General features: G+C 43.6%; 1 protein-coding gene across 1 annotated transcript; it reads right to left on the bottom strand.

The window, feature by feature from the left end:
* Positions 1 to 1,911: 1,911 nt before the first annotated feature.
* On the bottom strand, positions 1,912 to 13,315 carry Ccnb1 (cyclin B1). Its single transcript, XM_036206703.1, has 9 exons — positions 13,127 to 13,315; positions 12,482 to 12,652; positions 12,221 to 12,388; positions 9,491 to 9,673; positions 5,640 to 5,798; positions 5,216 to 5,452; positions 3,765 to 3,905; positions 3,232 to 3,342; positions 1,912 to 2,987 (listed from the first exon to the last, which is right to left on the bottom strand). The coding sequence occupies exons 1-9, from the start codon at positions 13,145 to 13,147 to the stop codon at positions 2,880 to 2,882; spliced, it is 1,299 nt and encodes a 432-aa protein (XP_036062596.1). The 5' UTR covers positions 13,148 to 13,315; the 3' UTR covers positions 1,912 to 2,879.
* Positions 13,316 to 14,160: the final 845 nt, after the last annotated feature.

Consider the following 14,160-nt stretch of genomic DNA (forward strand, 5'->3'; position numbering starts at 1 on the left):
TGGTCATTTAAGGTATACTGCCTTGCTGAACAGATACAGCAGCTCTTTGAAGGGCTGGATGGTCCTTCATAGCTATTCCCCAAGTTGATCACACCATGCTTGTCCAGTTATCAGCGTATTATAGTTCCTGTCTAAAATGCACCCCTTTAATCGCAGCACTCAGGAGGCGGAGGCAGGTGGACCTCTGTGATTTCAAGGCCAGGCTGGTCTACAGAGCGAGTTCCAGGATAGCCAGGGCTACAGAGAAACCCAGGGACGTGGGAGGGGTTGTGTAGAATAAAGTTAAAACTCAGACCCCAGGACACAACGTTGAGTTGGAAGGGAAGGTGGTGGATCTGAGAAGATGGTGTGTGTGTGTGTGTGTGTGTGTGTGTGTGTGTGTCAAATAGGACCAAAACACCTTAGACCAAAATCTCAAAAATTAAAATCTCTACTGGGCAGTGGTTAAGTGTAGCTCAACCTGTTACAAGCATGTGTGGGGCCTGAGTTAGAAACAAACCCAAAGCAGGCAGTAAAACATACTGTAACCCCAGCATTTAGGAGGGTGAGGAAGGATTGAGACCCACGGCCAGCTGGAGACAGCTAATCAGTCACAAGTACCACATTCTAAATACTTATTTTTATACCCACAGAAAATGACCAGAACTCAGAGCATGTTATCTTGTAGTGCCCCACCCCAGCTCATCAACCCCTGCACTTAAGGCTTCAGGAACACTGAAGAGGGGGCATAAATATTGCTAAGAGCCGAGGAACAGGAAGACTGAGACTGTCTCCTTGAAATGTTAGGGAAGCTCCATCCATTAAGTCTTGGTAACATGGCTGCCTAAACAAGACTTCAAGGAAGCCAAGAGACATGCTAACATAGAAGGGGGACACTCATGGGGCCCCAACAAATGGTAGTCTTCCCTATGAAGTTCTCTAATTGACCTCTAGTACCAAAGTGGTCAGTGCTGAAATTATGTATTATATATTCATACCAGTAACATTATAAACTAAGCAAATTGTATTTATGAACAAACATATCACAATAATAGGCCATGAATTTGATAATGTAAGGGGAGGGTCGCCAGGCAGCGGTGGCACAAGCCTTTAATCCCAGCACTCGGGAGGTAGAGGTTGAAGAAATGTAAATTATGCAAATTATTTTCTAATATAAGCTAGAATATAAATCTAATAAAAAATAAAATATTCTTTTCACAACTGAAAAGCCCAGCACTAAGCTAAGGAACCTCAGGACTACATAGTGAAGGTTCAACAAGATGTTTCTAAGTGGGAAGACACATGCCCGTCCACTCCAAGCTAGAATAGTACACAGGTAAAACTTTGTACTGGCAACAAAGCATAATCTTCATGTGGCAAATGTTTGATAATGCCAAGCACTTGTAAATGGTCAAGCCATATTTGGCCCTACAAACTCCTAAAACTCAGTATAAAAACCATCCTATCATCATGGGGATGCAAGTTGGGGAAAGAACCATTTAGATCAGAGGACAAAACTTGATAGGTGTGCCCATTTACTTGTTTTTCTTTTTTAAGGTTTATTATGTATACAGTGTTCTGCCTGCAGGCCAGAAGAGGGCACCAGATCTCATTACAGATGGTTGTGAACCACCATGTGGTTGCTGGGAATTGAACTCAGAACTTCTGGAAGAGCAGTTGGTGCTCTTAACCTCTGAGCCATCTCTCCAGCCCTAATTGTTGATCTTAAGACTGAAAACCCTTAACTAAATCTGGTGGTGGTGGCCCATGCCTTTAATCCCAGCACTCGGGAGGCAGAGCCAGGCAGGTCTCTGAGTTTGAGGCCAGCCTGATCTACAAAGTGAGATCCAGGACAGGCTCCAAAGCTACACAGAGAAACCTTGTCTCAAAAAACAAAAAGAAAAAAAAAAAAAAAAAAAAAAAAAGAAAATCTAGAACTATAAGATGTTTATTAGCAACATGAAGCTTCTATACAGCAAAAGATAACATTAAACAGTCAAAAGGGCAAATGAGAAATTAGGAAAGCTTCTTAATTAAATTTTATTCCACTTGACATTAGATGTATCAATTAAAACAGGATATTTGCAACACAAGACAGGAGAAAGTGACAAGTCTCACTTGGCTTTGTCAGAATTTAAAGCATACCCTCCTAAGAAAGCTACTATGCATAAAGCCAAGCAAGGCATAAAACAGCACTTTAGCAGTATTGTGTAGGGAGGCAACGAGAGAATGCAGTTTGAACGTCATTAAGGGATTACATTACATACAGTATGAAATGCAATACAGGCGTTGAAAGGAATGCTGAAGGAATATTGTTGAGAAAAATGAACCCATATAAAAATATCTTTTTAAAAACATGCATGATTACATTTGTGCAGGACATTGAGATTGAGGGGCAAATTCTTTTTAAAAGTTAACTTTAATTTTAAACATCCTATTTTCCAAGCCAATTAAGAACAAATAAATAATTACAAAAGACAACTGGGTTTCAGATCTGAAAGTCCATAGCTCAAAAGATAGTGGTGACGCGCAGCCACCACCTGAAGAAGTAGAAAATGGAAGGAAGGTCAAACTGGTAGAGCTGGAGCTTAAACCAGAGCTAGGCAGAGGACTTTGAGGACGACGTAAGATTCGATCAGGACACGAAGTGGAGGAAGTGTATAAACAAAAAGGCTACAATTACATACATTAGTTGGATCCCATTAAACTAAAAGCAGTTTTTAAAATATTCATGTTTTAGACAACTTCTGTTATCCTACAGTCAGAAGCGACCACGTTCAAATGAGGTAAGCTTTGAAAGTAAAAATGTCAACCTTTATTGAAGAGCAAGTAAACACTGTATATATACTATGTACACTTGGCACATGGTGCCAATTGGCAGATGTAGTAGTCCACTTGAGTTATGCCTTTGTCACGGCCTTGGACAAATTTTGAACTAGTGTACAATTCAGCTGTGCCAGAGTGCTGATCTTAGCATACTTGGATGTTGCATACTTGTTCTTGATAGTCTGTAAGAGAGAAAGCACTACAATCAATCAAGGAAGAAAACAATCCACCCCACTGGGGTGTATAATAGACATTGGAAGAAGCTGGAGGGGGGGAAAGGGAAGAGATTAAAATGATGTAATTATATTTTAACTTGAAAATCCAACCAAAACAAATCTCTCCATGTAGCCCTGGCTGGCCTCTCCCTGCCTCCAGAGTGCTGGGATTAAAGGACTTGAACCAGCCATGAAGTTTCAGTTGACTCACCATGTGCTTTGTAAGTCCACAGTTTACCATGACTACATTCTTAGCCAGGTGCTGCATAACAGGCAGAAGGGATTCCTCAGTGTAGGATAGGTAGTGCTGCAGAGTTGGTGTCTAAGACAACAAAAACATGTTAGAACACCAGCTTTCTAGATGCTATTCAAGAGTCAGGCAGAGGACTTTGTATGGCAATCACAACTGAAATTTAAGTCATCTCTGCCCAGGTGTGCTCCTGCAAGAGCCTATTATCTAATCTAACCCCAGTATCACAGCTGCTGGCTTCTCAACCCCAAGGTCAGGATGGCATCTGGTACATATGAATGTGAATGGGTTTCTTAGACCACTTGGTGTAGCTTCCATGTGTGCAAGGATTAACAGACTCCAGAAGGGTGTTATCCTAAAAATTAAAAGCCTAAGAATGGAAGCATTCATTTCACATTCCTATTTAGGAAGCAAGAGAGGAGTCTTAGGGGCCGAAGTGGTGCATTCAAAGGCTGTTTACAGTGGAAATGCTTGGTGGTTTCGAGATGGCTTACCCATTCACCGTGGTCGAGAATTTTCAGTGCTAAGCAGAAAGCTCCAGCTGCAATTTGCGAAGGAGCAAAGTGTACCATGTTGTAGTCCAGCATACTGAGCTCCATGAGGTATTTGGCCAAAGTATGCAGTTCAACGTCAACCTGGAAGAGATCCATACACACTTAGCTCTTTTGCAGAATTTTACTTTGGTAATAATTTACACAGAAAGCCCTATCTATGACTACAAACTCTAATATAATGGTCCAAAGACGGCCTTAAGAGTAACCATGTTGCCGGGCAATGGTGGCATACACCTTTAATCCCAGTACTCAGGAGGCAGAGGCAGGTGGATCTCTGTGCCAGCCTGGACTCCAGAGTGAGCTCCAGGAAAGGCACAAAGCTACACAGAGAAACCCTGTCTGGAAAAATAAACCAAACAAACAAAAAAAAGAGTAACCACGTAATATGCAGCCTGATTAGAAACAGCATTATCAAGAGATCTCCATGAATAAACTGGGGAAGGAGGGGCAAGAGAGGGAAGGAGATGAGGGATGAGAATATGAGGGCATGAGATGGCAGAGCTAGGGGAGGAACAGTTGGAGAGCAATGAAAGAGATCATCTTGATAGAGGGAGACAATATGAGAATAGGGAGAAACCCGGTGCTAGGGAAATTCCCAGGAATCCACAAGGATGACCCCAGATTAGACTACTAGCAAGAGTGTTGAGGGTGCCAGAACTGGCCTATCCTGTAATCAGATTGGTGAATACCCTAACTGTCATCATAGAGCCTTCATCCAGTAACTGATGGAAACAGATGCAGAGATCCACAACCAAGCACCAGCCCGAGCTCTGGGAGTCCAGTCAAAGAGAGGGAAGAGGGATTATTAAGTGGGGGTGGGGGATGGGGGTGTTAAGATCACGAAAGGGAAATCTACAGAGACAACTGAATCAAGCTCATAGGACTCATGAACTTTAGATGACAGCTGTGGAACCTGCATGGGACCAGGCTAGACCCTCTGCATACAAGAGACAGTTGTGTAGCTTTTTCTATTTGAGGGGCCCCTGGCAGTGGAATCAGGATCTATGCCTGGTGCATGAACTGGCTTTCTGGATCCCATTACCTATGGTGGGACGTCTTGCTCACCCTTGATGCAGGGGGAGGAGCTTGGTCCTGCCTCAACTGAATGTACCTGGCTCTGCTGACTCCCCATGGGAGTCCTTATCCTTCTGGAGGAGGGGGTTGGGGGTGGGTAGGTGGGGGAGGCAGTGGGGAAGGGAGCGGGAGGAGGAGGAATGAGAGGGGGGGATCTGTGGTTGGCATATAAAATGAATACATTTTTTTAAAATAAAAAATAAGAAAAACCCAAATAAAACAAAACAGAAGCAGCCATATCCTTCTCCTTCTCCATGCAGTCAGGTCTTTACCTAAGTCTCCAATATAGGAAAACAAAAATTTCAATTAACGTGTACCTCTCCAATTTTGGACGCTCTACGGAGGAAGTGCAGAGGCAGAGGGCGACCCAAACTGAAGTTTAGAACTCTAAGAATCTTCATTTCCATCTGTCTGATTTGGTGCTTAGTGTAAGTATTGTTAGTCACAAAAGCGAAGTCACCTATTTCTGGAGGGTACATTTCTTCATATTTGCTGGCAATAAACATGGCAGTCACACCAACCAGCTGCAGCATCTTCTTGGGTACACAATTATCCTGTAATTGGAATTTCAATCAACAACATGTACTTCAACATCTCCCTGGAAAGATGTTAGTTTCAGGGTCAGTACCTGCCCACCATGTGTGGAACCCTGGATTCAGATGTCAGTGTCCCCTTCCCCTCCTCCAAGGTTCTCATAGAACTCACGGAATAGAGAACTCTCAATTACTGGATTACACATACCTGCATGAACCGGTCAATAATGGAGACAGTCATGTACATGGTCTCCTGCAGCAGCCTAAATTTCATCTGAACCTGTATCAGCCAGTCAATTAGGATGGCTCTCATGTTTCCAGTGATTTCACGGCCCATTAGGTATTTTGGTCTGACTGACTGTTCTTCCTGAAAAGAAAATGTCAGTGATCCATTTGTGACCATAAAGACCAGTTTAACTAACAGAACAGCTCTGGGGCAAAACTTCACTAAGAGAGCAAGGATCAGAATAGCATGACAGGCTTTTCATACTGTTAGGATATTGTGACATGCCATTAACCAGTGGCCCACAGCCTGCATCTATCATCTCGGATCAATATAGAGCTTATTAATAATACAGAAAAATAAAAAGCACTTTGGGATACAGAAAAAATAAATAGTCCTTGAGTTTTAGATCATCTGGAATCTTGCTCTAAGTTATAAACTCAAAACACCAACATAGCTTGAAGAAAACAAGGACCACCATATTCAACTACCAAACTCAATTCTGCAGTTAGAAAAAAACCCCAAAACCTGAAGTATCAACAAGAATTAAACAGCAGACAGCCTGCCTGGACAGGTATCTTACTGTCCTCTGACCCCCCTCCCCCATGTACACCCACATCACTCAGTCACAGAGGACAAAGTTAACCTGAGAAGACAACGTAGTTCAGTGGGAAAGTACCCGCTTAGCATGCAGAAGGTATTTTGTTCCCGGGACTCTGGGTGGCAAATCCAATAAACTACATTACATTAAAGAACTGTCTTGTTACACTACCTCAGAGTAAAGGGCTGGGAAAAGACTTTCCAAGCAAATGGACCTAAGAAACAAGCTGGTGTAGCTATCCTAATATCTAATAAAATAGACTTCAAACTAAAATCAATGGAAAGGGATCAGCATGGACATTATGTATTAATCACAAGAAAAATACACCAAGATGAAGTCTTGATTCTGAACATTTATGCCCCAAATACAAAGGCACCCACATTCATAAAAGAAACATTACTAACACACATCAAACCCCACACATTAATAGTGGAAGATTTCAACACACCACTCTCACCAAAAGACAGATCTACCAGACTGGAACTTAAAAGAAATAAAGGACCTGACATGTTATGACTCAAATGGATTTAATAGATATCTACAGAACATTCCATCGTAACACAAAAGAATATACCTTCTTCTCAGCATCCCACTGAACCTTCTCAAAAATTGACCACATGCTCAATCACAAAGCAAATCAACAGATACAAAAACATTGGAATAACCTCCTGTATCTTATCGGACCACCATGCCTTAAAGTTAGACTTCAACAACAATAAAAACTATAGAAAGCCTACAATCTCATGGATACTGAATAATATCAATGAATTAACAGCACAACTGAAAGCTCTAGAACAAAAAGAAACTCACCCAGGAGAAATACACACCAGGAAATAATCAAATTGAGGGCTGAAATCAACGCAATAGAAACCAAGAGAATACAAAAAAAAAAAAAATTAATGAAATAAAAATTTGGTTCTTTAAAAAAACAAGATAGACAAACCCCCTAGCCAAATTAACCAAAAGGCAGAGAGAGCACCCAAATTAACAAAATCAGAAATGAAAAGGGAAACACAACAGACAATGAGGAAATCCAGAGAATCGTCAGGTCATACTTCAAAAACCTGTACTCGCCAGGCGGTGGTGGCGCACACCTTTAATCCCAGCATTCGGGAGACAGAGCCAGATGGATCTCTGTGAGTTCAAGGCCAGCCTGGGCTACCAAGTGAGTTCCAGGAAAGACACAAAACTACACAGAGAAAGAAACCCTGTCTCGAAAAATAAAATAAAACTAAAGAATAAATAAATAAATAAAAACCCTGTACTCCACAATATTAGAAAATCTGGAAGAAATGGACAATTTTGTGGATAGATACCACATAAAGTTAAATCAAGACCAGAGAAACCATTTAAATAGACCAATAACCCCTAAAGAAATAGATGGTTTCAGTGCAGAATTCTACCAGACTTTCAAAGAACCAATACCAATACTCTTCAAATTGTTCCACACAATAGAAACAGAAGGAACACTACCAAACTCTTTTTATGAAGCTACAATTACCCTGATACCCAAACCAAACAAAGATGCAACAACAAAGAAAGAGAATTACAGACCAATCTCCCTCATGAACACTGATGCAAAAATACTCAACAAAATATTGGCAAACCGAATCCAAGAATACATCAAAAGTTATCCATCATGACCAAGTAGGTTTCATCCCAGGGATGCAAGGATGTTTCAACATCCAAAAATCTGTCAATGTAATATACCATATAAACAAACTGAAAGAAAAAAAAAAAAACACATGATAATCTCATTAGATGCTGAAAAAGCCTTTGACAAAATCCAAAACCCCTTCAGGATAAAGGTCTTAGAGATCAGGAATACAAGGAACATACCTAAACATAATAAAGGCAATTTACAGCAAGCCAACAGCCACCATCAAATTAAACGGAGAGAAACTCAAACCAATACCACTAAAATCAGGAACAAGACAAGGCTGTCCACTCTCCCCATATTTATTCAACATAGTACTTGAAGTTCTAGCTAGAGCAATAAGACAACAAAAGGAGATCAAAGGGATACAAATTGGAAAGGAAGAAGTCAAACTTGCACTATTTGCAGATGACATGATAGTATACATAAGTGACCCCAAAAATTCTACCAGGGAACTCCTACAGCAGATAAACTCCTTCAGTAAAGTGACAGGATACAAGATCAACTCAAAAAAATCAGTAGCCCTCCTATACACAAATGATAAAAGGGCTGAGAAAGAAGTCAGAGAAACATCACCCTTTACAATAGCCATAAATAATATAAAATACCTTGGGATAATACTAACTAAACAAGTGAAGGACCTTTTTGATAAGAACTTTAAATCTCTAAAGAAAGAAATTGAAGATATCAGAAAATGGAAGGATCCCATGCTCAAGAACTGTCTTGTTTGAAGATTTGAAAGGGAAAATGTCATTAATATAGTTTCCCAAGCTGACAAAACCAACAATTTCCATTTTCCTGAGTGTGCTCTGTAGTGGGTAGCCATCCCAGCCTTGGCCTGGAAGTTCCAACCCCCATTGAGGCTTCGGTAATGGTCACGCCCACAAGGCGGGGCGGAGGAGGAGGCGGAAGACCCAGGATCGAAAGGAGAGGTCTCTCTCTTGGTTCTGGGACCCTGGAAGTAGACCAAGCAGAATTCTCCAGAGAACACCACCAGACTGCGCCATACCTTTGCCAGACCCTACAACCTATCCCTTCATTTGTAAGTTACCCCACAAAATAAACCTCCCTTTTAACTAGGTGGAGTGGCCTTAATAATTTCACCAATAGTGCTCCTTTTGGGCACAAGCACACTGACAAAAACGCCTAGTGTTGGGACAGCTGTAGTGCTTTGGCATTCTCATCTACCTCCTCCTCCACCCACAAGTCTGGGACTTTCCCATCTGTCAGGTGTATGTCTACTCTACAAGAATCATAGTAGTATCTCCTCAAAACAGAAACTTTGTATTCAACGTGGCAAGTCCAATTCATGGAGTTAGTGACTTTATTTCTACAGTTTCAAAACAGAACTTTAAGTGTTATCTATTGTCAAGAAATGGCATGTGTGCTGTTGATAAAAATATCTTTAATTGCTGAGTTGGTGGTGCACAACTTTTTGAGGCTAGCCTGGTCTACAGAGTCAGTTCCAGGACAGCCAGAGGCACACAGGAAAACTGGGTCTCAAAAACAAGCAAACAAAAAAATGGTTTTTAATAAACCTAGCTGCATTTAGTAAAAGCAGACTGGAATAATACTGACCTCCAGTTGTCTGAGATAGGCATATATGTCTTTCACATATTCACTGCAGAGGTTTGGATCAGCTCCATCATCTGCATCCACATCACTCACGGCAAGAATTACATCAGAGAAAGCCTGACACAGATATTCTTCTGCAGGGGCACATCCAGATGTTTCCATTGGGCTTGGAGAGGGGTTATCAACCTTAAAAAAGAGAGACCCCATGAAACAAAGAGAAGCCCATTCTACAGTCTGGGAAGGAAAGTCAGTATTGGTATCCTCACAGTCCAAGGAACCATTCTTTTTTGTTTTTTCCGAGACAGGGTTTCTCTGTAGCGTTAGAGCCTGTCCTGGACTAGCTCTGTAAATCAGGCTGGCCTCGAACTCACAGAGATCCACCTACCTGTCTCCTGAGTGCTGGGATTACAGGCGTGCACCACCACCGCCCAGATCAAGGAACCATTCTGAATAAATGTTAATTCATTTTATTAGTGGAAAAGCAGTTCAGATCTTTTTTTCAAATTTCCTTTTGGAAAATGATTAATATTAAAAGTAAATACTGGGCTTAGCTGTAAAGAGCGCTTGCTTTTGCCAAAGGCTGGAGTCCAGTTTCTATGCAGGAACCAGGTGACTCACAACTCCAGGATAAGACTCCCTCTTCTGGCCTCCTTGGGTATTGCACTCAAGTGCAAACCCCAGCCCAATCCATGAAAAACACATCTTGCCATCTTGCAGTGATGGCACAAGACTTTAATCTCATTACTCGGGAGGCAGACAGGCAGATCTCGAGTTCAAGGCCAGCCTGGTCTACAGACCTAGTTCCAGGACAGCTAGGACTGTTACAAAGAGAAACATTGTCTCGAAAACAGCAAAACAAAAAAGAAAAATAAATCTTAAAAAAAAAAAAGAGGGGGGTGGGCTTTGGGGATTTTAGCTCAGTGGTAGAGCACTTGCTAAGGCCCTGCGTTCAGTCCTCAGCTCTGGAGAAAAAAAAAAAAAAAAAAGATACTTGGGAGTCCCAGCACTTGGGAGACAGCTCTGTGCGCGGAAGCCAGCCAGGGATGCATAGTGAGATCTGGACTCAAAAAGAAGTTAAATTTCAATTTAGACTAAGCCAATTTAAAATAGAACAGGGCAAGATGGGTAAAGGTGCCTGTTTGCCAAGCCTAACAACTTGAGTTCATTCAACTCCCAGGACCCACGTTATGGAAGAACTGATTCAAAAGGTGTCTTCTGACCTCTACAAGTATGCACTCACACACAAAATACTATGTTAAAAGGACCAGAATTCAGATCCTAGCACCCACATTGGGTGACATCCACACTCACACACGTGAAGAAAGTCAAAGGAAAAATGGATAGCTAATAAAGCTCTTCATCAGCATCAGGTGGAGTTACTTCAAACAATGACAACTCTTTAATCTTTCTTCAGGTGAATACAAGCTCTTTCGTGATCACAGAGACAGTGACATACAAACTGATTAGAGCTGTGCCGTTTAGGCCAGGCTGGCCCTTTGATTGGATCTGCTAGGACTCCAGACATGCACCATCACACCCAGCAGAAAATTTGGTGAGCATGTGTGTGTGCTCAAGGACTGAATGAACTAGGGGCCTCCTACATACTGAATGAACATGCTCGTTATAACAGACAGCTACAATCCCAGCCAAAACTTTATTCTTAGGCTTAAAGTGGTAACCCATCATTTCTTTTTTTCCTTTGGAAACACGGTCTCACTATATGTTGCTCTGGCTGGCCTGGACCATGCTATGTAAACCAGGCTGGCCTTGAACTCAAGAGATCTGCCTCTGCTCCAGAGTGCAGGAATTAGAGGTTGTACCACCACACATCCTATTTAACTCATCTTATTTTCTGTCTGAAAAGACTCCACAGAAGAGCTGTTTATTAATATAGGATAGAAAAGACGTGACAGGCCTGTGTGAAACACACACGTGGGTGAGAAGAGGAGAGGAAAGATTTATTGATTTATTTATTCAGAAGAGGGCGCCAGATCTCATTACAGATGGTTGAGAGCCACCATGTGGGTGCTGGGAATTGAACTCAGGACCTCTGGAGGAGCAGTCGGTGCTCTTAACCTCTGAGCCATCTCTCTTTTAACAGGTTTATTAATTTAGTGGCCATAATAGGGAGAGATTCATTCACGACCACATCTATGTTTCATTCAGTTAATTCCAGAGTTAGAATTACAGAACTACAACAAAAATCTGCTTCAGGAAACTTCACACAAAAAAGCAATGAAAAGACCTGGCCTGGTCGTACCATCCCAGCACTGGAGAGGTGGGGGCAGAAGAAATCTGTGTTCAGTGTCAGAGGAGAAACAGGGCCACAATAGGAATAGGAAAAAGGATGGTGTCCACTTTTCTCAGGAGGCAGTCAAATCCGAGTTCCAGGCCAGCCAGGAACTCTGGAGACCCTGTCTACACACACCCACACCCACACCCACCCACACACACACACCCACATTTATCTGCTACCATCTGAATTACAACTACCCCAGTGTGTGTTAATTCACATAAAAGGCTTTTTGCTAAGCACTCAATAAATACTAGATAGATACACTACTCTGTGTATCAGAGTGAAATGAGGTCAGAGAAGAAATAAGACTTTTTGTTTTTTGTCTTTGTTTTTTAGCTGAGGATCAAACCCAGGGCCTTGCGATTGCTAGGCAAGTACTCTACCACTGGGCTAAATCCTCAACCCCGAAATAAGACTTTTTTAAATGCTAGGTTTACCAAAATAGGTTCAGGAGAAAGCTTTCCTTCCATAACAGGTTCAGACTCCGGCTCGGGTTCGGGCTCAGGCTCGGCAAGTTCCACTTCTGGCTCACCCACAGGCACCTTCTCCAGAAGTTTTGGTGGGATTTTAGCTGAAACCTTTCCAGTAACTGAAGTTTTGAGTTCCTGTGGACGGAGTGGAGAAAACACGATGTTTTTTCCAAGGCTGGCAGCTGGAAGACGGCTCATTCAGGGTAGGAGGGCCAGGAAGATAGTTACCTTTTTCAGAGGCATTCTTGCCTGTACCTGTTCGCTCACTTTGTTACCAATATCTCCGAGCGCGGTTCTTGGTCTCAGCCCGGGCTTGGAGGCCGCAGCAATTGCCACAGGCACACGCTTGGCGCCCGCCATGCTGACCTTGGCCTTATTTTCTGTGTTAATTTTCGTGTTCTGAAAAAAGTAAGACCACTTGAGAGACGATCCATGGCGGCTCCAGGAAGTCAAGGGTTAATTAAGGCGGGACCCAACTGAGGCTCCCAGTAGGAAAGCCAGGGCTCTAGGATCTAGCCTCCGGCCGTGACACACCAAGTTCCCACCCAGATGTTCCCCATTCACCCATTATCCAACTTCCTCAGCAATCCTGAAGACCGTGAATTTACATCGGAAAGCAAACCACGGAAGCCTCGGTTGTAGACAGCTCTCTGGGAGGGCGGAGTGCTCGCTCGCCCCGGGGCCTTCATCACTACAGCACACCCTCCATCCCTCCCAGTCCTGCAGCCCAGACAGCTTCAGAGGTCTTTCTCAGCATCCATCCGGCCGGTCCTCAGCTCCCCCACCTCGCCCGGGGCCCTCCGGGACCCCCTCCCCCGCCGGGCCGCCGCGGTCTTCTCCCGCAGCGACGGCGGCAGCACCCGCCCGGCTCACCCTAGTGACCCTGAGCGCCATGGCTCCTCCTGAAGAAGAGGCTCGGCGATCAGAAGCAAAGAGCCCCGGCTCCGGCTGACCACGGGCAGACACCAACAGCCGTTCCTCCGCAGCACGCCGGGAGGTGCCTGCCGGGCCTGGGTTTAAACCCCGGGCCGCCTCCTCCTCATTGGTCCGTTCGTGGCACTCGCTCTCTTCCCATTGGCGCTGCGAGTTCCCGCAGAATGCGTTTCCTGGGCGATCCCGCGACCACGTTCGGCGGGGGGCGGGGCCAGAGCGAGGCTGCGCCACGCAGCCCCGCCCCTCCCTCGCGAGGTCAGGCTCCGCGCCTGCGCACTCTCTGCTGTGAGGCCGCCTGCCTTAGGTGGGCGTGGCGTGCATTGCCCACTTGTGTGCCGTGTGCTGGCCTAGGAGACTCCTTTGGGCCTCGGGGAAATGACTGTGGGTCCCCCACGGTTCAGGAACACGGAGAACAGTTTGGCTGTCGCTTTACTTACTGTTCCTCGTCCTCTTTTACAAAAGTGCTGATACTTAGAGTTCCCGAAAGGCTTTGATACAGAGACCGTCTTTATGATTTGTTGGAATATTGATTGTTCCAACAGCTGCCTGGGATGGATGTTTGAGATTTACACCATGAAGTTATAGGACATACATACATAGTAAATTGTTATTATAATTAAACAGGTTAACATATCAATCGTCCTAAAAGTTACTGCCCCAGTGGTTAAAGAAAATGTACCTTCTGCTTAATTTTGCTGTAAGGTTAAGATTCTCCAGGTTTCCTACCGTGAGCCGTCACCTGACCTAGGGTGGGCCTTGGTGAGGCAGCTGTTTCTGAGTCATTTCTGCTCCTGTAACTCCAATAAAACTCATTGGTTCATCAACTTAGACTTTGGTGGTATTCGTACTTTGGTCTGTCATGAGCTCCCTATCTGGGTGAGCAGATGTGTGTTTTGTCACATAACAGGTGTGATGTAAAAGGACTCTCAAGAACTCACTATTGCACTCATGAATTCACTGCAGCTGTGGTTACC

The sequence above is a fragment of the Onychomys torridus genome, chromosome 15, assembly GCF_903995425.1.
Source record: "Onychomys torridus chromosome 15, mOncTor1.1, whole genome shotgun sequence".
Lineage (NCBI taxonomy): Eukaryota > Metazoa > Chordata > Mammalia > Rodentia > Cricetidae > Onychomys > Onychomys torridus.